The sequence below is a fragment of the Protomyctophum bolini genome, assembly GCF_963924005.1.
Source record: "Protomyctophum bolini genome assembly, chromosome: 8".
NCBI lineage: Eukaryota > Metazoa > Chordata > Actinopteri > Myctophiformes > Myctophidae > Protomyctophum > Protomyctophum bolini.
In genome coordinates, this window is record NC_137869.1 from 7,197,038 (window position 1) to 7,223,594 (window position 26,557).

General features: G+C 43.6%; 2 protein-coding genes across 6 annotated transcripts in view; one reads left to right on the plus strand and one right to left on the minus strand.

Moving 5' to 3' along the window:
- Positions 1 to 337: 337 nt before the first annotated feature.
- LOC308320500 (uncharacterized protein) lies at positions 338 to 8,924 on the minus strand. 5 transcript variants are annotated; one of them, XM_080770952.1, is made up of 12 exons: positions 8,539 to 8,924; positions 7,706 to 7,839; positions 5,662 to 5,771; positions 5,217 to 5,297; positions 5,063 to 5,115; positions 4,641 to 4,765; positions 4,413 to 4,494; positions 3,325 to 3,450; positions 3,089 to 3,181; positions 2,727 to 2,801; positions 2,337 to 2,505; positions 338 to 1,751 (listed from the first exon to the last, which is right to left on the minus strand). In XM_080770952.1, the coding sequence occupies exons 1-12, from the start codon at positions 8,658 to 8,660 to the stop codon at positions 1,500 to 1,502; spliced, it is 1,422 nt and encodes a 473-aa protein (XP_080627078.1). In that variant the 5' UTR covers positions 8,661 to 8,924; the 3' UTR covers positions 338 to 1,499. The 5 variants fall into 5 exon arrangements, with proteins under 5 accessions (XP_080627078.1, XP_080627077.1, XP_080627080.1 ...); XM_080770951.1 differs by having other exon boundaries at positions 5,217 to 5,330; XM_080770954.1 differs by lacking the exon at positions 8,539 to 8,924 and adding an exon at positions 7,966 to 7,984 and having other exon boundaries at positions 5,217 to 5,330.
- Positions 8,925 to 9,827: 903 nt separating this feature from the next.
- Positions 9,828 to 26,557, plus strand: part of xxylt1 (xyloside xylosyltransferase 1) — a 46,216-nt gene continuing 29,486 nt past the window's right edge. The window contains exons 1-3 of the mRNA XM_080770962.1: positions 9,828 to 10,187; positions 11,246 to 11,944; positions 17,429 to 17,576. Coding sequence (XP_080627088.1) covers positions 11,393 to 11,944; positions 17,429 to 17,576 — 700 coding nt within the window. The 5' untranslated portion in view covers positions 9,828 to 10,187; positions 11,246 to 11,392. The remainder of the gene's footprint in view (positions 10,188 to 11,245; positions 11,945 to 17,428; positions 17,577 to 26,557) is intronic.

The window sequence follows — 26,557 nt, forward strand, 5'->3', positions numbered from 1 at the left end:
CGGAAATTGCAATTGCGGATATTGCGGAAATTGCTGAAATGGTAATTGCGGAATTGAAACAGGTTGCCATTTTGACCCTTGCCCACCAAGTGACCCACTGCTCCTTAAACTCCTCAAAGAAGTTTAGAACTTAACCTCTTTAATTCTCCCCTTCAATAATGCAAATTGGCATTGTACGTAATGTCTTATTAGTCACCTTTACGAGGTATAACGTGTAAGGATTGTGCAATCATGGAATGAGCAACACTGCTAAAGGCGTGTAGCGCCACCCAAACATTTGGAATTCTCCCAATATGCTTCAGTCAGTGGAATGTTGTACAAAACGTAGAAGCAAAGCTCATTTGACCCATTTTATTACAGACTTTCCTTTGTAAAACATGTTGTGATCCACTAACACTTGATTCAATCTACAGGGATATGAGAAGGGCTGGAGTGTTACAGCAGGACGGAAATGAAAAGGTTACAGTTCCATACCAATTGAACAAGCCCCCAAACAGAGCAGAAACCAGAAGAAAACAAGCTGAACCGCACCAAATGAAAAATGGTGCTCATTGATGATCCATTGTTATGTTGCAGGACAGCATCGCATTCTTATTTTCAGCGAGCAACACCGTCGTGTGACAACTTACAAGTATAAATTAGGCATTATGTAGTCAACATTATGTAGTTAACAGTCTGACTGTACAATTTAGATGCAAAACCTGGCCGCTGAAATGCTTAAAATATAATGTACACCATTTCAAAAGGCAGAACATACTTCTAATGCCAGCATGACTAAAAATATTCAAAGAAAACATTCAACAAGCTCTTCAATGTAAAGCACAACAATGGGACAATTTAATACATGAAAAGAAGTTTTCAGATTTTTTTTTCTCCTATACTCGTTAAACCCCCTTTCCTTAAAAAAAAATGTTTACCGTTCTTTCCTACACATGCTTGCTAGATTCTCTGTCCAATACAGAGGTCATTTGACTATCCCCCAAACAGTGCCATTTCTTTGTAATGCCTGGTTTACACTTAGCATTGTGCCTGTCATGCACGGACACGCTGACATCTTGTGGATTGGCAATTTTTGTTGCACATTACCCACACGCGACTAAGTAATAACTCGGGCTTATGAGAAACGGGGGGGGGGGGGGGGGGAAGAAAGGGATAGAAAGTTTAAAATGCAAAAAAAAAAGAATACTGTACAGTAAGACTACAAATCATTCTCACTTCCTGGGACCAGGCACTACAGAAAGCATGTAGCCCAATGGTTCTCAAAGTGGGGTCCAGCAGGACCCTCAGGCCAGGGTTTCTTGAGGGGTTCCCAAATGGACCCTTACAGGTTAACTCTGAGTACAAACAACCAAATTCCATTGGTACTCGCTCAGATTTACGGGGGTCTTTTAATTAAAAGGTTTTTAGTGAGAACCACTGATGTAGCCTAACGTTAAATCTTAAAAATGACAAAAGGGACAGTGTAGCTCGTGTTGTTGAGTATGAGTACTATATACTGGTCAGTCGCTCATCTCCATGTCCTCTTGGTGGTGGTCGTCTGAACCATTCTGCTTAGACTTCTTGGGGACTGGGTCTACCTCAGGCCTCTCCGGCTCCTCCTGGTTCTGCGCGGACGAGGCAGAGTCCCCAGAGTCACTCTTCTGGTCGTCATCGTCGTCCTGCTCCAACGCCGCCGCTGCTGCTGCGGCTGCTGCCTGTCGCTCCTTTTCACTGTCGTAGCCCTGCTCCTCTTCATCATAGTCCCTGGTCACCTACAGAGACACAGTTAGTTAGTTTTCACTGTCGTAGCCCTGCTCCTCTTCATCATAGTCCCTGGTCACCTACAGAGACACAGTTAGTTAGTTTTCACTGTCGTAGCCCTGCTCCTCTTCATCATAGTCCCTGGTCACCTACAGAGACACAGTTAGTTAGTTTTCACTGTCGTAGCCCTGCTCCTCTTCATCATAGTCCCTGGTCACCTACAGAGACACAGTTAGTTTTCACTGTCGTAGCCCTGCTCCTCTTCATCATAGTCCCTGGTCACCTACAGAGACAGTTAGTTAGTTAGTTTTCACTGTCGTAGCCCTGCTCCTCTTCATCATAGTCCCTGGTTACCTACAGAGACAGAGTTGGTAACTTAAGCCCATCGCACACCGTCTGTGACCGTCTGCGGCGCGGCGCCGCCTGGAAAATAGAACTGTGTTCTATCGGCGCCGGTGTGCGATAGGTTCATTGAAAATAATGGAGGCGGCTGCGTCCGCCGCGCGGCGGACGCAGCCGGTGTGTGGTGGGCTTTAACTGCACATGTCCAAAGCGGTTACTTTTCAGGGAATCTGTGAAAAAAAACAACAACTGACCTTCACGTCTCCTTTCTCGCTGTCAGACTTGCGGTCGCGGTCTCTCTCCTTCTCTTTCTTCTTCTTACTGGTGGAGCGTTCTCGTTCATCTCTGCTGCGGTCCCTGTCCTCCTTCCTTCCTCCACGTTCCTTCTCTCTCTCCTTGTCCTTCTTCTTCTCCTTCTTGTGACTTTGGATGTGATGGGGGAAAAAAAACGATTAGAATCAACTTAATGGCTTTCCTTCCATTATTACTTGTTCACATTGCCGTTTTTATAATTACATTTTAAAACCCAACCTCCATTAAGAATAATTAATTAGAGTTCAATAAAGTTGTGTCATGCACAACAAGCATGTCTCCCTTCTATTCCTGGGAGCTATAAAGGACGGAGGGGAGTGTCCTGTTCTCACCGTTTATTAGGAGAGGGAGATCTGGACAACTTCCTCTTTGGGGATCGCGATGCAGTGCGGCTTCGCTTGCGTCTCCTGTTGTAGAGGGTATTAAAAGAATTAGCATTATGGGCATCACTTTCCCCCCCCCATGTTCACATTTACATAGCAGAAGAAGTACTTAGTACATTTTATAGTGTGGTAAAACATCTAAGTTACTTTCCACCACTGCATTTACAGTATCTATCACCTTGGGCTAATTTATACTTCGACAACCCTTTTGGCAAAAGAATGTAATTGCAAAAGAAGTGATGTATTTTCAAATGGACAACATAGCTTCCGTGGAGTAAAGTAGTGTGCATTAATCATTAAGAGATCGTTACCGGCTGATGCTTCGAGACCTCCGGGCACTGCTATAACTCTTGGGGGGTGTTTTTGAGCGTTTCTTAGACTTCTCCTCCTTCCTCGGTTTGTCCCTAAACGGTAGAAGAGATGGGGGAAAATAAAATGAGTGTCTTAAAGTAACAGTACACAGTTTTTCTGTCGCCTAATAGTTGGGCAGGTTTGTCAAGTAATGGTTTCAGTGCTAGAAGCAGGACAACAGAGGACCGTCGCTGACCTGGATCTGCTGCGGCGGGCGGGTCTGTCTCTGGAGTCCGTCCTCCTCCGCCCTGCCCCCCGCGGGCTCTTGGACCTTCTCCTGCTCCTGGAGTGGGACCTTCGGCGGGACCGGCTCTTTGACCGCCTGGACACAAGGAGGACAGGTAAGTAAAGCTGATCCCCCTTTTGGACGGTCCTAGGCCACCGATTACCGATGTGTTGGCGATATTTTACCAGTGCAGGCAATGTGACTAATCAAGGTTCTAATCGATGAAAATGTATTTTATTCTTAACAAAAATGCACACTAATAACTAAATGTTATCAATGTTGGGGATTAGCCAAAAGAATAAGAATTTTATTTAGCCACGTAAAACTAATCGGATTAAAGCACTGATCTACAAGCTCACAATGTACGAGACGTGAGTTTGTAGAAGAAAACTTTTACAATTACACGCCCAAAATAATATGGCAGGTTGAAAAAGGTGGGTAAAGAATTTTGGACACTGACTGCACACAGATACTAATGTCATCCGTCTGGTCCTACAGACTATTAGACATAGCTCCGTGACCACATTTAAACACATTGTGTGTTCACTCCAGACATTTGTGGACAACATTCCTTGCATTGTTGATGAACCACAGCCATTCCCAGTGAGCAGCACTACTTAACGCCCAGTGTTCACCTCTTATATTAGCCCCTCCATTTTCAAAATGCTCACACTAAAATATTGCATACATTATTCCTTTCATTGCAGTTAGGAAAAATATTTGACCTGTCCGTCAGCTGTTGTCAACCCCATAATCCCCTTTATTTAACGTGTGTGTGTATGTATATTTAATACATTTTCGCTGGTCTATAATGAATCAGGATGCCAGGGTTAGTCAGTAGATGCTTGGATAAATTGCTTGGTTGTGCTCTTGTTGCTAACAGACACACAAATACACTTCTAAACATGGCTCTCCTGCTCTGAATTAAATTACCAACATATTTGAAACCCCCAGTGCTAAAGAACATGCAAAGCACTTGGGAGCTGACAAGATTGTAATATGTACCAGTGTGTTCTGTGCATTTTAACTAACAGAACTAATGCCCATTGCTTGTTTACCTGTGTTTGGAGCGAGACCTTGACCTCCTGCGCCTCGACTTTGACCGGGAGCGTGAATGTTTGCGCTTATCGTCCTTCTTTTCTGCAAATATCAAGGACAGGACAAGTTGATGTAATGAGATGATGGAATATATCATGCTGCAGGGTTGTCTCCCTAACCTGCAGAACAGACAGTTCAAATACCTCATGCTTTGGTACAGAAATTAAATACACAGCAAAACAAACTACCTGGTTCAATAGCTGCAGAGATGAGCGACTGCGCCTCACGGACTCTCTTCATGGCCTCCTCAATCTCCTTGTTTTCATTTTTTATTCCCTGGTTCATGTGTAGTCCAGCTGCCATTTGATTCATCCTGCAAGGACATGAATGGATTAAATTATTCAAATCACAGATAGCCGAGTGCAGTATCTCCTTAACCCATTTTGGGCGGGAACTCCTTTTGGTGTTTTAAACATTGTTATAATTTAGCTATTGAAAAATAGCAGATCTACAAGCTCATAGCGCGCCACCGCGCTACGAAAAATCGAAGAACCACTGACATAGAAACATAGCTTTTTCAGAAAACTGCCAGGATGTAGAAGACATTTTTAGAATCTGATCTCAGAATGGGTTAATAAGAGACGGTTCTGTTGGGGAACTGTTTTCTTACTTCATGGATGGATCCATGGATTGCATGAGCTTCAGGAAGTCGGCTGAAAATGCCTGAGGAGAGAGATGAGTCCATTTTGGGATGTTATCGATTTGAAACAAGATTGAACAAATAAATACACTAGTGACAGAACGCAGTTAATTCAAGTCCTTACCTGGGGGTTCATGTTATGTCCTCCCATTCCCATGGCGGCCATTTGTTCCATATTGGGACCTCCGAAAGGCGTCCCTCCCATCTGGAACATCAGGCAGTCATAGTTACTCTGAGTCTTGATTGAATGAAGGAAAAGGTTAACACAATCAGTGCTGGAAGTTCTTCAAAATAGGAGCTCTGTTTACTCTGAAACCCACGATCCGGAAACAATCCACAAAAAAAAGTTTACTTTACATTGCTAGCTTACATTGCGATCGTTTTAATTTATACGATATATGATCCAAAAGGCGTTCATATTTTGCGGGAGAGGCGGATGAGGAGCAGAAATTAAGCGCCAGTATATAGATCCGTTCAAAACCACGGAGAGCGCCCTGGATTAGGAGACGAGTCAAAAGTACGACAAAGTACATATGGCTTAAGTAGTAGACAGTCCAACAAACACTCACCGATGCCATAGGATTTGGCGTTGGAAGAAGGCCTCCACCTGGCATCATTCCTGCCACAGCATTGGCTGGAGCTAGCAGCGACAGAGCTTTAGTCTCATCAGGAATAACTCCTGGAGAAAGAGAACACATAAATAAGGAAATATCTAAAACCCTTATTCACAACACTCAGACAAGACTTATTGTACAGACAGGCCACCTGAGTTTAACTACTCTTACCCAGCAGAGAGAAAAAGAGAGATGCAACAAAAGAAAATACATTCCACTTTTTGTCTTGTCTGTAAATGTTGCTCCCTAACATTTTTTCTCCTTCCAAAATAGTAATCATTTCAGAAAGTAGCAGCTATGATTTTCATAAGTCACAATACACACTGCCAAGATTTTATCACCTGTACTTGTTTTTTAAGTCATGAACCAAACGTAAGCAAGCACAGCCGGTTGTCCAGTGGGGTGTGCTCTCAATGTTTTATGAACAAGCGACTCGCGTTGGCTGCTTCGCTATAAAGCACACAAAGAACATCGAGATACAAAAAAACAAAGTTCATAGTTTGGGTGTAGACAAGTAGGGTACATTCAATCACTTATGGTGCATCACTTACCATTACCATACAGACAAAGTGGAACTATATCTCTGGGCTTTTACCAGGGGCTACATTTTTAGGAGCTCACCATAGCGCTTAGATTAGCCACAATATAGTAGTAGTGCTATCCATGTTACCGTTACATTTGGGGATACATAGCATTGAGGAGATCATATCAAGTAAGGGCTATTGCCACCAAAAGCCTTGATAGAATCGTGAACAATGTGGCCAATGCTGAGAAATAAAACACAAAAACAGTACAAATAAAAAGGGAAAATCTTATGGAGATGATGATCCATGGTTGAGCAATCTGAAAATAGTCTAATTTTAAATCTAACAACTTATATTTCCATGGAGAGAGACAGAGAGAGAGAGAGAGACACACACACACACACACACACACACATACCAACAAAAACAAACATACACTCGTACACAACAGACAACACTTGAGAAACAGGATAAGGCTGCAGAAGACAAAACTGTTGGTGGCATTTTCAGCAGGGCCTGGTATATAGGGCTGGCTGAACCAGGAAAAAGAACTGTAAAACACAACAACAAAAAGAAACACCACCGTTAAATGTCAAATTCACTCAACCCTTTGAGAGTTATGTCTGGAGAGGAACAATAAAAAGCATAATTCACTGCAACATCAAGCAGAGGCTACCTCTGATGTGTTAGCGCAAATTTAGGAACAGAAGCACTGACTCTGTGTACAGTGTTAAAATATGGCTAGGGTGAATTTGTTGTGGCTATAAATGGAAGAGAGCTTAGCATGAGTGGATGTCATCAGTAGCTAAAGTGTGTGCTGCTGATAACTTTCCAGAGCATCTGCTGGCAATGACTTCCACATCTAGCATGCATAACCAATCAGTTTATCTAACTTACATGCTTTTGCAGTTTTCTTTACATACCCACTGATTTAAGCAAGTCAAATTTGGAACAAATAGTTTGTTTTCAAAACGTCTTCATTCCAGATTCCTGCATCTTTTTTAAAGGTAATTGTATGGCTAATCTTTTAATGAAAAGATGCCTTGAACAAAGAGAGAGAGAGAGAAAAGAGAGTTAATATTTTACGGCATAACAACAGTGAGAAGGGGCTTGCGAGCCTGGGTGCGATTATTTTATTATCTCCTGACGGCAGCAGAGGACCATTTCAGCCAGCAAGGAAGGGGCTCTCTGCAAATGCCTTGTCCACTACGAAAACCACAACACAAATCACAGAGAGAGAGGTTTACAAAAAAGGCTAGGTTGTATGACATGGGAACACATACATTTCCCCATTATATCCCTACAGCGATCAAGCAATGTGAAGCTTTGATAGATTTGCATTCCAACTTTGATCAGTGAGACTAATTCACAAGTGGCAGTGTCTGTGGCCCTATCAAAATGTGTCTAACTCTAGACATCGTGTTGCACCTTTCCTATACAGTAAAGGAGAGGCAAAAATGAAAACAGAAACCCACCTTCAGCAAATGGGACGACAATTAGGGCCCTGTCCACGAAGACCGTGTTCGTCAGATGCTGGGACACACCCACTGATTCGGACTCATGGAACTTTACAAAACAGACACGTGAAGTCACAGGCAAGGGAGAGTCACTGGAAGAAAATACAAACATGTTGTGCAAAGAATACAAACAAAGGGTTTCCGACATGCCTTCTCTCTGAAGTGGAATTTAAATGTTGGGTTTGTCTCTCCCTTGTAGATATCATTCTAATCTCTACCTGGGGACAGAAATGGACAGTGTGTCTTACATTTCCTACCTGTACCGACGCCAGGTGTAATTTGAAGAGTGAAAAACGACAAAGCACAGACAATTCAATCAATTAGCTTCTGCTACAATGAACATGGCGTTTCAGGTCAAGTGGCTTAGCTTCTAAACTACTAGGGTCTGGAGGAGGATCATTGAAATTTGGCATCAGCTAATGGACTTCCCGTTACAGTGAATGCACGTATGAGGATTCATAAATCCGGTTGAACAAAATGGATCTCCTCTTTTTAGTTAGCATCTCCGCGGCATAGATTTAGGTTAACATTAAATTAGCTACAATCAATAACGTTATAACATAGTAGCATATGTACCAGTATCTTATATTTGCCTGACAGAGTAAAAAAAACAGATCTACAAGTTAACGGTACATTAGCTTATCTGTTCCTTTCTATGGTTCCTTTCAGCCGCCGGGGCGAGTTTAACCCGCGCCAGGCCTCCCTCCTCCGGGATACAACACAACACAGGGCCTGCAGTGTTAAATTAACGCCTGGGCTGCAGACCAAAAACTCAAATTACTACTACTCACTCTGGGGGAAACAACTTGAGCTCCTCGATGTTCCCCAGGAACCCGAACAGAGTCCTCATCTGCTCCGAGGTGGTGCTGGGGGACACGTTGGTCACCTGGATCACGTTCGTGTGGACACTCATTTTTGGTGCTGCTGCCGATTGTTAGCAAGGTAGCCCAGCTAGCTAAAGTGCTAGCCTGTACGGCGGTGCGGTTTATTTAAACCTAATAATAACACGAGGGTTGATTTAAAAAAAAATACCCAGTGGTGTAAAAATGCACTATTCCAAGAAAATAGATGCGCGCTGGTCGTCAAGCACGAGCGAAAACCAACATGTTGTGTGAACGGTGTAGTAGAGATGACTAGCAGTAACTCTACCGCCGCGCGACCAGACACACATACACACACAACAAATTCAACAATGGAAAGGTAAGCAGCATTACGTCACACGTAAACACAACTGCAAGTTCCGTTTTTTTACTTCAGAATAAAAGAGAACCGCCCCTAAAAATAAAATTAAATGAAATTGATTGATTTATTTATTCATTTAAAAAAATAGAAATTAGCAGTGGAGACGTGTTTTATATTCTAATTATCTAGGAGTTGGAAATATTTTAATCCGTTTTTGATAGAAGGTTAACAGTTTTCAGAATTACACAAGTACAACTCAATACAAAAACTGTTAACTGTGAGTGGACGACACCATAAAGCATTAAAACATTTAGAGACGTACGGATATACACAGGAAAACATTTCACCACAATTCATCAATCTACATTATTGTTATTTATTTAGTTTGTATTTAATACAAAAAACGTTCATAATTGTAGCCCTCTGTGATTCGTTTTGTGCCTCTCAATTTTATTTCGAAGCAACAACATCAACGCACTTCTGGTCGTGTTGTGTGGTCAGTGGGTTACTTGACGCACACATGTTTATTGTTCAAAGCGCTGCTCTTTGCGGGGGAGTTGTTTACATACGGTAGACATTTTAATGTGACACACTCTTTACGACATTTTGAGGAAAGTATGTGCGTCCATGGACGAAAGAGGGAGTCCCGGTATTGTTCAGCATAAGAAACAGTTACAATTCCAATGTCCGGTTGGTTACCGCACTTTACATTAGATACTAGTACTTTGTTTTATGCATAGCTCCAGAAGGTGGCGGAGGCTGCCTTTCACTGCGAGCGCAACCCGCCAATAAAAGTCAACGAAGAAAAAAGTCTTATCACGTTTCACCGCTCAAAACCATGTTGTGTTTTGACGTGTTTATTAAGATACCGCACATTCACAACAGGCACACAGTCACATATAGCGCATTGTCTCACAATAACGTCCACGCTATCGTACTACAATAATACTACTTAAGAGTTGGGGGATGTGACAAATAAGCGACGCATAAGCGCATCATTGGCAGTGCTGGGTGATTAGCATTGTGGCTAAGCCAGCTTGTCAACATTGAGTTCTGTTATTCAGCGGCAGCCTCGCAGTGGCTGCTGGAGTGTGTGTCAATCTGCGACTTGCGTGTTTACTTGCTATGAAATGCATTATAACGTAGTCCCAGCGAAATGTGTTGTTCCTCAAAGAAGCTGCTGGTTTGACTCAAAGCCTGAACAAGCTGTCATCATCACGTTGGAACGAGGAAAGCTACGAACTCTGACAACAGAGCTGTAAGTAAAACACCACTCCCATATTCATCTGGTCCATATGGCGTTAGAAGGAGATGAAGGATTCTAGCTCCTTCCTTCCAACTCCATGGACCAGAGCTACAGTGTTGGTTCTCATACATTTGATATGTTGCATGGCCGCGGACCCCCGTTTGAAAAGGTTTTGTACCAGGGAAGGGACCACAGTTCGAGAAGACTCAGAAGAGTTGTCAACATTTGTCAGACTCAATATGTATTTGGAAAATGGCAGCTCTGCAAGCAAGCTCACACGTCATGCATGGGCTAGTTTAGAATAGCCGAAAAAAATTGAACAGGGTCTTTAATACGTGGTTTTTAATTATAAATAGAATGCTTTATTGGAAAGCAATAACAAAAACAACTCTCCACCAAAGTCCCTCCCTGGACCCAATTGAACCTGCTGCTCTATACAAACCCACTATTCTCTACAATATTTTGATTGATTGAAGTATTTATTGCAGAATGGGTACATTTCAAACTAAAGCACAACTCAACACAATCTTTACTGTGGACGACACCATGATAATGCATTGCACTTGTTTAAACTGCAGCCAGGGTCCACCATTTTCCATTCACCAGGTCATGTAATAAAGTAGCCCCTCTCGGAACCCCCTGGGTCAGCCCAATCCGAACCGAACCGGGCTGAGTCATAAAAGTGTCAGAAACTTTACTACATTCGGGTTCTGCTTGCGGGGCTAGTAATAAAGTAGCCCCATATGTGCCCTCTCCCTACGAGCGTAGGGAGAGGGCACATATGGGGCTAGTAATAAAGTACTGCTAATTTAACAAACTCATTAGCAGTAGTAAATCCGTTCTATAAAATGAATTTTTTCTACCAATTCACATTGGCTGTGTCATTTTATGTTACTATAGTGAGCATACTGCTGAACAAAACAGAGCTGTCATGCTCACAACTCACAACATATCATGTCACGAATGTGATGTGAGCTTATAGATCTGGTATTTGTGTGACTATTCAAGATGCAAATGTCTGCCAAAAAAAAAACAGGCTCAACGGTGACAGAACATGTTCTTTCTTGCAGGAATAGGCTTATCTCTGTGTGTTGATAAGAAGCTTCCTCCTGAACTCTCACATCGAGGTACTACGGGGATGTCGCCTGGGCTGTCATGTAAAGCCGCCCTTTCCCTGCCATGAACAGGAAATCGCAGCAGCGCTTCTGTGGGGAGATATGGGCTTCCTACGAGTGGTAGCCAGCACCATGGGAAGGCTCAGCACCTTCAGGTCCTATCAGCTGGTGCTCCTGCTGGCCGCGGCCCTCGCTGTCGTGGCCTTTTACTACTTTGGCGCCGAGAAGCAGAACTTCTCCAGCACCACTAAGCGGATCAAGCAGACGCAGGCCAGCCACAATGCCAACAGGAACGACGCCGACCTGTCTCTGGACACCCGGCTGTCGCACGAAGATAGGGCCGAGGAGGAGGAGGAGGAGGAAGGCGGGGAGGAGCGACAGGGGAGCGAGGAGGAGAGCCGGCCGCGGAGAGAGAACGGCCCGGGGGCCTCGGGCAGTACTCGGCACTACCACGTGCTCATGATGTTCACCAAGGTGGACAAGAGCAGGAGCCTGCAGGACAAGTTCAAGGTGGCCATGTTGTCCATGGTGAAACATGGCCACTTCCTGGAAGGCGAGGTGCTCGTCCTTCATTTTGTGAGTGACCAGGCCAGCCAAGAACTGGGCCAAAGGATGCTCCAGGAATTTCTCCTGGATGCAACGTTTAAGTATGAGGTAGGTCTGCTGTTGTAGATGTCTTGATGTATTGCACTTGCACCCCCTGCTGATTTTAAGGTTCATCAAGTCCCCTAACTCTTGCATGTTTATTTTTTAATGTGTGGATTAAGTCAAAGGTTTGATTTATAAACTGCCTTGCAAAGCCAAAGTGCAGTAACTACGGAAACATTGGCTGATATTGGGTTTAAAAGCAATCAACTGGTCGGCATTTTAGTGATATTACAATAATTATAAATATATTCTTGAGTTAATTGTTTATCCCCCCAAATCACAGAAGGCTAATTTGACCTATTGCTTACACAAATAATAATAAAAAACAGCTTTGTAGGACAGTAAGCATTAAACAACTTTTCATGGTACAATTTAGCTAGTTCCTTCCTCTCCAATACTATACCAAATGAGATTGCGCACCAGTTGGAGTTGAATCCGCACACTGCACTGTGTGTGACAGGACGTAAAGGACGGTAGCTAGCATTCCCACCCTAGTTTAGTGGGTACAGAGTCCATCTGGTAATCAGATGTTCACCGATTCGTCTCCCTACCTGCCTTACTGCAAGCGCTCATCATGCCCATCTGAGCAACCATCAGCTGGGTGAAGCTGAAATTCAATTTGAAAGCAATAAGAAAGGAAAGAAAAGATGAGCACAGGGGCCAGGGCTCTATGAATAAATGCATAATAACAAGAGATGGGCAAAGGCACATTTTGAATGCGTCTGTTGAGACACATGGGGGCAGTGTTGGTCTTCCACAATCCAGTGTTGGAGTTGTATTGGAGCCATCCCACCAGGTTGTTCCTATTGCCCAAGGTGCTCTCTTGCTGTCTGTTTGCTGTGGTGTCCTGGCTTGCCTTCCTTTCTTTTATATGTCTCACAGAGCACAAGATAACAAACTTGTTTACAACTTGCATATAACTGCCCAAATCCCCCTCCTTTGGCCTCCCTCCCTCTTTCTGGCAGAAAGTCGCAGCACAGGGAGGATCAGTGCTGAAACTGATACCCCTCCCCCCCCCCCCCCCCCCTATTTCGGTTTTGCATGAATAGTTGAATACACTTTCAAAAATGAAGAATAAAGAAATCTCATCTGCCGATACCCAACTGAGTCCTTGAATTGCAGTATTCATCTCAAACAAGCAAGAAGACAAGATGGTAATTATGCCAGAGCCTGGCATAATTACCCTCATGGGAGTGGGGACAGAACGTCTATTGAGTGACACGTTGCCCATGGGTCATTACTGCTGGACATCACTCCACATTTATTATGGCACGATGCACTTGGAAACTTCCACATTCAAGCAGTTAATTTTAGAACTGTACCAGTGTCCCCACCAGTGTCCCTATTAATGTTTTATGCATTTAGTGGTTTAGATGCAGCAAGTATTATTCTCACTCCTGCAAACAATCTAAAATCTTAAGACCAGACAGAGGTAAGCGGTTAAGAGTTGTGCTTTGCCTTGTGATCAATAAGTCATAACCCAGAAAATACAGAGGCACGCTGCTTTTGCCAAGAAGTGTGCCTCGCCCTCGGTTATGACTATCTTGAGACAATTTACAATTTAGGCATTTAGCAGACGCTCTTAATCCAGAGCGATTTACATTAAGCAAGAACAAAAAGGCATGGGAATACATCACAAATATAAAATGCATTTATCATGAAACGTGCGTAAGCTAAGAACGTAACTAGAACATATCTATATAATGACACTATACATATAAACTATACATATGTACTATGAAGTGCTATGACTACATACAATGCAATTATTGTGCTGTCTGTGTCTACTCTACATGACATGCTATTAGTCTGTTTCAAATGCTTTCTAAGTCTAAAAAGTGCTATCTAAGGGGTTAGGGTAAGTGCTATGGGCCATGATGGAGTCTGAAAAGGTGGGTTTTCAGACTACGGCGGAAGATTGGGAGTGATGCTGCAGTTCTGATTGCAACGGGAAGTGCATTCCACAGTTTTGGGGCCAGAAGGGAGAAGAGTTTGGGACGTGTGGAGCGTTGTCCCTGCGTTTTTAGTGAGGGTACTTCCAGCTTTCCTGCGTTGGCTGATATGAGTGCGCGGGAGGGTTTGTAGGGTTCAATCATGCTTGCAAGATATGGGGGAGCCATACCTTTGGTTGCTTTGAATGCCAGCATCAGAGTTTTGTATTCTGTGCGGGCAGCGACCGGGAGCCAGTGCAGGGAGCGGAGCAGGGGGGAGACATGAGAATTTTGGCTGGTTGAAGACCAAGCGAGCTGCTGCATTTTGGATCAGTTGGAGAGGCTCAAGTGCACATGCCAGTAGGCCAGTAAGGAGGGAGTTGCAATAGTCGAGTTTTGACAAGACTGTTGTCTGGATTAGGAGCTGGGCTGATTCCTGGGTGAGGAACGGTCTAATTTGTCGTATGTTATAGACTAGAGCGTGAACTACAGGATCGAGTGACAGCTGTGATGTGAGTTTTGAACGAGAGCTGACTGACTGTCCAGGACAACACCAAGGTTCCTGGCTGTTGGGACAGACGTTACCAGGGCGTTGTCTACGGAAATAGTTAGCTCCCGCATAGGGCAGGACTTAGCTGGAAAGAAGAGAAGCTCAGTCTTGTCTGGGTTCAGCTTGAGGTGGTTGGAGGACATCCACTGTGAGATGTCAGCCAGGCATGCAGTGATGCGCTCTTCCACCTGAGTGGCAGGTTATGACTTATTGATCACAAAGTAAAGTAAAAGTCAGACCTCTATTTTATTTTGTCTCATGATTTTGCAAAGCAGTGTGCCTTGGGTATTTTTGGGGTTATGACTTATTGATCACAAGGAGTGTGCACACTGCATGGAAAGGTTAATGGCAATCAGACGCTGCATTCATCATTTGTGCCAATAGGGCACCTCCGCAACCTTTGAAAGCCAATCGGAATGAAAACTCTTGATGGATGCATCTTGGTCATGTGACCACAGATCGATTTGGGACAAAATCTTAGTAGTAGCAAAAAGTATGCTTTGAAGAAAGTGCATTTTGATTGTATGACTTGCGTTTCAAGAGTTCTAATCTAGACAACACATAATGTGGCTTGTTATAGCGCCACCATGAGGCCGATTCGAAAAATGTAGGCAGAGGTTCCTTTCCCTGGCCTACATGGAGTGTTTCACACCGATCGGTACAACTAGCTGTTCATAAATGGATGAACACACTGGCGAACAGGGGCGAAAACAACCATACATGGCCTACTTGTGTGCAAGGCGCTATATATTATTATACTTAATGAAGAATGACATTGTTGTGTCATGCCTACAAAAAATGGCAAGACGATACCATAAAGGGAAACATGTCTTAGGCCCATTGCATTACTTTTTACTGCATGGTGGTTGCTCACCTTTTCTTGTACCAGCTTTCCTGGAGTAACTTTCTTTTAACCTTATGTTCTGCCTGAACCTGTCCTGTACTGTACTGTACTGCTATTAGACTTGAGATTTCCTAAGCCTTCAATACATTATTTATGTTGTCAAGGTTGTTGCAACTTAAGTAGCAAACATTTGTTTTTCTCATGGTTAGTTTCTGAATTATTCAAGGGAAGCTCTTAAAAGGCATCATGTCTTGCTATAAAATGTACAAGGTATAATCCTGAAATACATGTCCGTTATAAATGTTGAATTTGGGTTCCCTGTAGGCACGAGCCTGGGGGAAATTACAACATATTCTGACCATTGGTGGCTACATATAAAAATGTGGAAGGCCACAGGTTACCGTTAGGCAGTGAAAGTCTGGGTATAAACATTGCTTTAGAATACGACAACTAAGTCTTTTGCATACCGTATGTATGCTTGACCTTATTCTGCTCTATTTGTGCAGTTGCACGCGTCTCTTCTACATACTGTTAGTTTCTCTGCAAGTGTATCTTCTAAACAAAATGTTGGTAACATTTTACCAGGGGCTGTTTTGATCTAGCTCTTTATATAAAAAATCACACCCGTGTGAAGTGGTGCAACTCGGTGTGCGGGTCCCCGGAACTTTCAGACCCCCAGGAACGCGCCCAGGGGGCCGGGCCGTTTCCGGCGAGCCGCCCCGCGTCCGAAACTGTTGAGAAATGACAGTTACCAATACCATGTGGGGGTCCCCAGGGCGTCCCTGTACTGTACTGATACACCTGAAAGCATCATATATATACAGTTAATATGTATGTTATTAACTTATTGTGTGTGTTACTGCACAACAGTGACACTTGGTTTTGAAAACCAACCAAATGCAATTTTGGTGCTCAGACACAGGTAGCCAGCCAGCCACCCAGGTGCACACAAAGTTACTTAAGGAAGTGGTTGCACCACTTAAAAAATAAAATAAAATGCACCATACCCTACGTTACCTTGCCTCTCCTTATCCCACAATGTTGGCAGTAGACCTGGGCAGCACTGATTTCCATACAAGCCAGGGGTTTACTATAATCCTTTAGATTACATTAAATGATTATTACCCATCGCAGGCGCGTGGGAGTGATCTTTAAAATATGGCATCCCTATTGAGCAGAATGAATCCAAACATTCTCATCACTTGCCCCTCTCTCTCCATTCTAATCTCTAAAAGCACTGCATGTTAGGCCTAATCTATGTGTTCCTGGGCATATTTGTTGACTTTTCTGCATGCAGGGATGAAGGCTTTCACGGGGAATTCAGTGGTTACTTTATTTTTCTCTCTCAATCCTCTCTCAGTAATCTGGCAAGAGATTCACATGATCAGGCCAAAAGTAGTGCATCGTGGGATTAGGCAGGGGTCACGGTAACGAACGGGAGGTATCACAGTAAAGGGCGCACACCGGAAATCCGGAATGCGAATTCTGATTTTTAGCTGCGTTTCTCCATCGGTTTTCCGAAAAACGCGGCGGGTGTGCAACCACCTTAACCTGCAGACAAGAAGGTGCATGAGAGAGCAGCCCTGGAGTTCTCTGGAGCAGTGGTTCTCTAGCCTCGTTACCCAGGCTTTCATTTTTGTTCGCATTCGGCTCAAAGTGGTTCTCAAACCTATTCTGTTTGAGGACCCCCAAATTTGTATGCCTAACTATTTAAGGCCACTGTACAGACACCAGGAACGGACCCCCCCATCCGTCTGTGGGACGGGGGGTCTCGGGGAGAGGTGTACAAAAGGAGTACATTCTGAGTTACAGACCCATAAAGGTCCAATTAGATTCCTAACTATCAGTCATTTAGCTGGGGATTTCCTGAAAAACTTAAAATATTTATATAGCAGCATCAATTCTTTTTTTTAAAATTTTGAATACTGTACATACTGTACAGTACAGAACCCCAAAATGTGTTCCTGGCCTGAAGGGGTAAAACACCAAAAAAGGGGTTCCCGCCCAGCTATGCTTTAAGTATCGTTTGGTCAACAATAACTTAACTGCAAGTACAAAGCGCCTCTTGACTGTTAACCCAAAGGGTTCATCATACATATTATTTGCATAATAACTACATATTTCCATCACATGTTCACACTGTCTTAATGTCCTGTGTACTGTAGGTGGTGTTCCATGACGTTGTGGCCCTCACCCAGAAACTCTTCCCCATCGTGGAAGCCATGCAGAAGCACTTCAGCGCCGGCTCTGGGGCCTACTACAGTGACGCCATCTTCTTCCTGTCTGTTGCCATGCACCACATCATGCCTGAAAGTAAGACTCGTATCCACCTCACTCACAACTAACCTGCATAGCATATATTTTTTGAGTGGTGCAACCACTCCCTTAGGGAGCTGTGTGGGTGGCTGGCTGGGTGGGTAGGAGCATGAAAATAGCATGGTTGTTTTTCACCACCTGTGTGCAACCTAACACACACACACGGGGGCGGCGGTGGCTCAGGGGTAGAGTGCCTGGATGGGAACCGCAAGGTTGCCAGTTCGAACCCGGGCTCCCCCAGAGTTACTGTCGAAGTGTCCTTGAGCAAGACACTGAACCCCTAATTGCTCCCGATGTGCTAGTTGGTGCCTTGCATGGTTTCCGCTGCCATCGGTGTATGAATGGGTGAATGTAATGCACAATCTATGTAAAGCGCCTTGGATAAAGGCGCTATATAAATGCACCATTTACCACACACACACACACACACACACACAAACACACATGCACATATTAACTGTATATGTGATGATTTCGGGTGTGCCAGTACAGTACAGTACAGTACAGTACAGTAGAGCAGTGTTTCCCAACCTTTTTTGTCCCAGGGAACACTTTTCATAGCCCTAAAATCTCGGGGAACACCTGGGGGGGGGGTGTATATATATATATATATATATATATATATATATATATATATATATATATATATTAAATATATATATATTAAATATATAGTAAAACGTAAAAGTAAATATACTTTTAAAAACACACATGACAGCACTCATCAAATAACTTCAAAGAGAAAGAAAAGGACAGAGACAGAGCCTCAGTTTCAAAAAAATTGCTCATATGAAATGTGAAATGCCACCTAATCCTTTTCCTTTCTTTATTATGAGCCAACTTGTGAATGCTGCATGCTTTTATTGTGAAGGGTCTCAGTTCTCACAGCCTGCTTATTTCCACGTGCTGAAAATAGCTGATCGACAAGCTCACAACGCGTTGCGTCCGCAACGCGCTGTGAGCTTGTAGATCAGCCATTTTCAGCATGCAAGCATAACACGTGTACGACGAAGAATAAATCAGGCATCGCTGCGCTTCTGTGAAGGGAGGGAGATATATTTTGTTGGCCGAACGAGGCGATCATGTTTGGACATCTATGGAAAGCTATTTTGGACAGCTATTTTTCGTGGCACATTATGTTTAATCACAACAACGTCACGTTTACTTTACCTCCTCAGTGTTTGGGTCGGGACTGTGTGTGTCTGCCGTCTACGTGCATATGCACTCTGCGCGCTCCAGTCTTTCTGGAGGGAGCGAAATGTAGCGTCTTCTGCATGCATCTAAGCATTAACATTTCAATGGCCGAGGGTCGTTAGAGTCTATTGTTCCGTGTTGTAGTTATCGCATGTCTAATGGTTAGACGTGTGACAACAACGACGCAACAATAGGAAGCCTGCAGCTCAATAGCTTTTGCTTTCGGGGGAGGGATAGTGTTAATTTAGTTAAAATCAGGCGGAACACTTGGAGACATCAAGAGGAGCACCATAGCTCCGCGTAGCACAGGTTGGGAAACACTGCAGTAGAGGGACCCCCACACAGTAACTCATTTCTCAACCGTTTCGGACGTGGGGCGGCTCGCCGGAATCGGCCCCGGCCCCTTGGGCGCGTTTCTGGGGGCCTGGATGTTCCGGTGACCCCCCCGGGGACCCCCAGAGACCCCCAGAGACCCCCACATGGCAACTCTCATTTCTGTACCGTTTCAGACGTGGGGCGGCTCGCCGGAATAATGCAAATGGTAATCTTTATCATTCTGAGCATTTGTATGGCTAAAAAATTAATGAGCTAGCTCATGAAAACATTCACATTGGATAAACAGCTTGAAAAAGTGCCCAATTATTACACCATCTGTCCTTGATGGAGTGCATATGAACTTGCACAATGGAAACATTCTACAGTAATTAATTATCTCATTAGTATATTCCTGATTAAAACTCCCTTAGTGACACGTTGTTTTTCCAGAGAAAAAGTCTTCTGCTGATTGTACGAGAGTACATTGCTGTTCCCCAAGAGATATTAACATGCTGTGGCATGATTATCCAACCAACAGACGTCATTTTCCACCTGGCACCTGCCAGAAAAAAATGGGTTATATGTTATATATATATATGTTATGTTATAACCTTCCCTCTGTAGAAAGAGCTACAATAGGCTGTATTGTCCAATTATCGGTAAGTGACAATTTCCTAGTGAGGTCAGGTCTGTTCATAAAGTTGTAATATTAGCAGGGGACGAGGTTCTCTATCTGTCACCCGGGGGGGGGGAATGTATTTTTGTCCGGGTAGCTGAGTCTGTAGAGCACTTGCCTTTCGACCGCAAGGTCATGGGTTCGATCCCGGGCATTACCAACTCAGTGTATGAGTAGCACGGCTTGTGCGGTAACTAAGTACTGGGAGCTGATGGTAGGTGTGGCGCTGCATCCCAGAGGTCTAGTGCATTTAAACGGGGATAGACTCCCGCAACCTTTCTGATACCAACATTAAGCCTCTCTGACTTACTTACTGACTTATTATTTATTTTTTTAATGTTTTTTTTTGTGGCTTTCGCCTTTATTTTATATTTTTTATGGAGGGACAGACAGTAGGCTGACAGGAAATGGGGGGGAGGACATGCAGTATGCAGTCGGGATCGGGAGTCGAACCCGCGGCACACTGCCAGACTGGATTACCAGCCAAGGTGCCTGGACCACTGAGCCATGGTACTGACTTATTTTTAACCGCAATCTTCCCTTCTTTAGTCATCCACAGTTGAATCATAACCATTATTTCAGTTTGGAGTACATTTGATGGCCAGGCCCTCATTTTCAATGTAGCCAAGATACAGAACACAATAATCAACAGGAATGACATTCACATACAGCGACATTGTGTTCTCTCCTCCGCGTCATCAGTGCCCATACCCGAGGCGGGGTTGGCGAAGGGGCCACTTAACCCATTCTGACCTGAGATCAGATTCATACGAGGTTTCCACTGGGGACACACTGGTCTGATTAACCCATTCTGACCTGAGATCAGATTCTAAAAATGTCAAGTCGTTCTTCGATTTTTCAAAAATAGCAGACCTACAAGCTCGTAGCGCGCCACTCGGTGGCGCGCTATGAGCTTGTAGATCTGCTGTTTTTCAATAGCTAAAGCATAACATGATGCTAAACACCAAAATGGGTTCCCGGTCAGAATGGGTTAATGCCGCACTGAAAGCTTGTATACGTGTGCTATTTTTTTTCTGTGTTTAGAAGGCATTTGTATAATCGGCCTCAGGCCTTGAATTATTAAATCTGCCACAGAAATTACACACTGTTCTAGACGGTGCACTAAACCGCTAATGGGATCATGTACTTTGAGATAAGCAATTTGAAACATTTTGATTTGTGTTGATCATCCCATTCTCTGTTGCCTACTTTGCAAAAATATAAATCCATTATATGTACTGTAGGTTTGCACATGCTGTTCCTGGAATTTGGCTCTGCTGGTTGGTGTTCACATAATAAATCAAAGTAAGCATTAAGCAATGAAACCATTAAACTAATTGTAGAAATACAAATATTTGATTGTATTATGTAGCTACATAATCTATATGCAGACCTAACTGATCACACTGATAGTAATAGATTGCCAGTAATTGCCAATAGATTTCCTGGGATATATTACGCTTGTCCGTGCACGTGCAGCTATTGGGCGAAATTCATTGATTGGCTCATAGCTCTGGCCAATGTAATTTGACCAAGCCTCGGGTGCCTCAGGCCCTGGTCCAGTGCGTCAGTGAGTCTCTCACTGACGCCCGGCCACACACCCATTCACTGCTCTGTAGCAATTTTCCCACTGCCATGCGAGGCTTTAGAATTCCCTGAAAATAACCAAAACGACGTAACTACTCACCGAAACAAGGTTGACCCACTTTCTCTCTGAGATAAGGTCGTGATGTCAGGTAATGTCTCTGTTGTTTTTGTTGCGGTGGCATGAGGTGCTCACAGTGCCTCAGGCAAACTCAACCTAACAATGTATAATATGTCTTCCATCACACCCACATGGCCTGTGGCCTCTATGGCATGAGAAACATATTGACTTAAGACACGATTCTTGGTACTGGTCAAGGTCACCTGAGCAGTTGTGAATGGGGAGGCATAATTGCAAATGGTAGTAGTTGATGTTGATGACGGGGAAGGTGAGGTAAGAAAACCAACAAAACAATGGACCTTTCGGTCAGCGCCACCCCACTCCCCCGTTACTGTTACTAAGTAGGACACGCTTGCTGCTCCTACAAAAAACGGCCATAGCCGTCATCACAAATGTTATGAGGTCAACACATTTTGGGCACATTTGGGCAAGTGGCTATGGCCGTTTATAGCCCAAGGAGTGTTTTTTGTGCAAAACTAATGCTTGGAATGAATTCAGAATCATGTAAACCCCCTAGTTTGACATGTCACAGGCTACATAAAGCATCATGAAAATCTGGCCTTGTAGGCTATAGGACGTTAACTACTATAGTTTAAACTTTAATGGATGTCACATGCATGATGATTCCGATCATTTGAAAATGACGTGATCGGCACCGATTGCCGATCACCCGATCAGAACGGGACAACCCTGAAAAAGATTGCGACATCACTTACATGGATACATTACACCGTGGTTGTAAAACAATGTTAAGAACTTCTAACAACTACTAGACCGGTGCCCTGGAAAAATATAAACATTTATTTCTCAATTGTTACATTAATCAGAAAATGAAAATAGATAATTTCAGACTAGCTGTAGCTGACCTGAGAGGAAGACCATTACTTACTAGTCTAACCTGCTGGAAATAAAGAAGTAGATGTATAGTAAGTTTGTATAGTTTCCAAGGGGTGAGTAAATCCTGTAATTCTCTAGATGTTGAGATTATATATAATTACACCAATATTTCTGACTTAGTGTTGGCTAGATACAACCTTACCTGAAGGTAGTATTGAAACAAAATCAACTGTGTGTTGTGTTTTCCCCTGCTAATATCCAGCACCCCTCCAACAGACTGCTAGGAAAACATCTCCCTCTGATACTGACTTCCTTTGATGCACAATGTCCATATTTCAATGATGCATTCTATCTTTGTTCTTGTGTCTGTCTGCGTGTCTCTGTATCTATCTTGGATAGAATGTTACTCTGTCAATTTCTACTACATGTTTGTCACTATTACTCTATTCACTGGCTGGATCGCCTGAGTGAGGGGTATATGATGTTGAGAGACCCGAAACCCTGTTGACCTCAGGATACATCACTGAGGATAAGTCCCAGGTGCATCCATGCGATGCACCTGGGATCAGGATACTGTCAGAATTGTGCTCTCATCTATTAGTTTGTGTAGCCTAGTCTTTCCACTTGTCTATGTTACACTCCTTTTATTACCCTGGCCTGCAGACCATAATATTGTCCTGAGACACGGAAAACACCAGTCAAAGTTCCTCGGCCATAAGGTTAAAATGTTATTGTGTAAAAAAAGAAAATCACACAAGTGAGGTTACGTAGTTGAGTTTACGTAATGTCTGTGTTTACTCAAACACAAAAATTACCAAAAATGGCATTTAATGTTTGTGTTGGGAGTCTGGGACAATAATGTAAAACTATCAATGGCATTTAATGTTTGTGTTAGGACAATGTGTTTACACACCCTCAAAGCTAGACATAGGAGGGCCTAGCGCTCCTCTGACTGTAGTCATCTGGGTGCCTTGCTCAAAAGCAGTTTGTGTTGTGGAGGAACGGGGAGAGTGTTGGTCATTAATTTTTCCTCTGCCAGGAAGTTCACAGCCAATGGGGTCACGTTTACAGCCATAAATCCCTTTTACGCGAACCTTTAGGATGCTGCTGTTATGCAACAGCGTATCCGTTTGTAAAGGGCATTCCAGCTTTGACCAACCGAATTATGTGGTGTCACAACAGATGTCACGGAGAGTGATCGGGGAGTTTCTGATCCTCCAACTCCCTCAACTCCCGTGGGACCTGGTGTCGAGTCATCAATACAACATCAAACCCACTACACTGCAGTGTTATTTTAACCGAAGACCCTCTTCCTGCCGTACGACCGCTGGCTAATCCCAATTAAAACAAACAAACTGGCTGACCACAACAGGCCTCTGTTGGCACTGCACATGAAGGCATTGTGAAGGGCCACTTCCTTGTTTGGAGAGGACAGAAAACGGGCTGACGCTGCCGCGCTGACTTTTTCTTTTTCCGTCACTTGTTTGAACAGAAACCTATGCTCTGAAATATCCCTCCAGCCCAAAGCGCTTTTGGCCCTCAGACCGTATTGTTGTTCACTTCAACCAGCTTAGCCAAGGCCACGGTCCTGTTTGCATTCTTTTCCAAGTGCAGGCGCCCTTTTTGTCTCTAATATAATGTGGCCCCTTTACATCCAATGTGCTCCACTAGCCCATGCCCACTAGTCATGGAAACAAAAATGCAACGTTTCGACCGGCTAGGTCTTCATCAGGCAAAAACCTGAAGACCTAGTCCGTAGAAACGTTGCATTTTTGTTGCCTTAAAATAAAGTAAGTCTATGAGCTCTACAAACTGGTGTGCGGATGTTCTTCCTCTTCCTTGATTTATTGATTGATTATTTTATTAGACAATAACAAATGCAAAACAGTACATGGTACAGTCAAAGCGCATTTGCCATTTATCCAAAAGGATAGCACCTGAAAAAAGACCTTGCGATCTTGTTTCCATTCGGGTCCCATCATGCCTTCATTCACAACACAACGATGACAGTAATCGAGATACCTCAAAAACGTGAAAACTATTTACAGGTGTAAGTACCAAAACATCTAAATACAAATAAATCACTCGGAGGGGGGTATGTTTGCCTTGATGCCTGTCATCCAGCACCTGACCTGAATATAGGCATTGAGATGTGCACACAATCTTCTCTGTAAACTGTGAGTGACATGCTGCCATGTTTGTGAAGCGTGGAACAACAACAGAAGAAAAGTCTGTACTTGTACCACCTCTTCCTTCCTAATTTGTTCCTCTTCACCACATGACAGAGGATTTTTACTATGCAAGCAAGTCACCTGCAGACTATGCTGCTGTCAGTCCACCATCATGAGACATGAACTCCATAGTCAACTCCACCCAGGTGCTGACTACTAGTAATTTTTGGTTATATCATTAATATGCAGAAACTAAAATTCTAAAATCTCAGAGCGTGTCGCATTTCAACAAATTGTGATGCCATTTTTTACTTTTAATGACAAAGTAACTTTGTATTCGTTTGTGGTTAAGTGGTTAAATCACAGACAGACCTTGTTTATCAATTTTGACGTCACTCTCGAGGCCGGCATTAGCAACTCTTTCAGCCGTGCAGCGATTACTGTCGGGTCCATGGTACGCCAGTACAGCGTCCAGACTATTTCCCGACCTTTCAACGCCATGCCAACTAGCAAAACAGAGGAAGTAGAACAATGAACAGATGAGGGTCTTTATTTCCTGGATACTGGTGTTATGATTCATTCACAAAGAACAAGGTACCAATCATAGACGTGCTGTACACAGGCGTACAGATGCATGCCTGGCCTGCCTAATCGTTAAATAATGCATGGTATTTATTTATACATTTCCATTGAAATGTCCTTGTGTGAGGTCAGCAATACAAACCCAATACAACATGTACAGTACAGTATACTCTTTATAAACCCCCTTGTCTCAGTTAACTACGGAATCGTGCATTTCCCGTCAGTTTGTGTGTTGGTCGGGCACGTGACATCAGGGATGGAGCACGTGACATCAGGGATGGAGCACGTGACATAATATTGATGTCATCAATATTAAGCCCATATAGGGAGATCCCTGATGTCATCAATATTGGCCAGCAACTCTACTGTACATCTGACCTCAAACCGTTAGATCTCCAAATATGGAGCTGACCTGTTCTGACATTCCATAATTATGTTGATCCTTCCCCATCCATCCTTCCTCTTCGATGTCTCCCTTTTGACTGATACCTGTCCATTCAAGGCGTCTTTACTGGTCTATATACTACAGCTTTCAGGCGTTATGGAGAGAATCTGCAGATTATGCAGATCTGCAACATTTAAATGTAACTTAAATGTGATTTGAAAATGAAGGACATAACAATTGTCCACCCCCTGGGTTTTACAGGGCTTGTAGTTGGCAACTTGGCATTCACAATGACATGGCCTTCAGTTATATTTGTTCTTAGGATTTTTCAGTTTTAGACCTTTTGTTGGCCACTTACATAATCTTTGGCCACATTGTCTTCTGGGCTCGCTTCCAAAGAGCAACTCAATTTGCACCCCGAATTGGGCAGTGAGCAGCAGTGCGTGACCCACATCTAACTCTTATTGATATTGTGTGTGTGCGCGTGCGTGCGTGTGCTTGTGAGTGTGTGTGGGTTTCATGATGACAGAGACAGTGCTTTTTTTTTAACCACTACACAACTTCCCTGAGTACAGCAATAACAGGAAAATGTGGAATGTGTTGTTTAATAAGCTTTTCTCAGTGTATTCTTCTAGGGCTAGGCTGATGTGTAAAACACAGTGAACTGAGTTATACTATCGACAGCACCTCAGTTACTTGCAGACCACATACGCCCGCTGGGTTTAATTCAATTAAGGGCGGATTGACACTGAGTCAGTTTGATTCAAACTGTTCCCGAATATCCCCCGCTGGCTCCCGAGTACACTTCATTCAACTGTATTCAATGCTTTCACATTGCAGTGATCCGTATCCGAGTACACTTCAATCGGTCCCGAGATTACCTCCGTGTGGCCCCGGGAATGGTTGGGTTGGGTGATCCACTCCACAGCATTCACACTACCACAAGATCTGCAAAGTGGTCCCGAGTGCGCATCCGTGATCATAGTGTGAATCTGCCCTAAATATATTGTTATAATCTACCCTAATTGAAAAGTGGTGTGTGTGATGTATGGATAACGAGTAATATAAAGAAATGTGTTTTGCAAAAGTCTGCCTCATGGTGGCGTCGTTGGC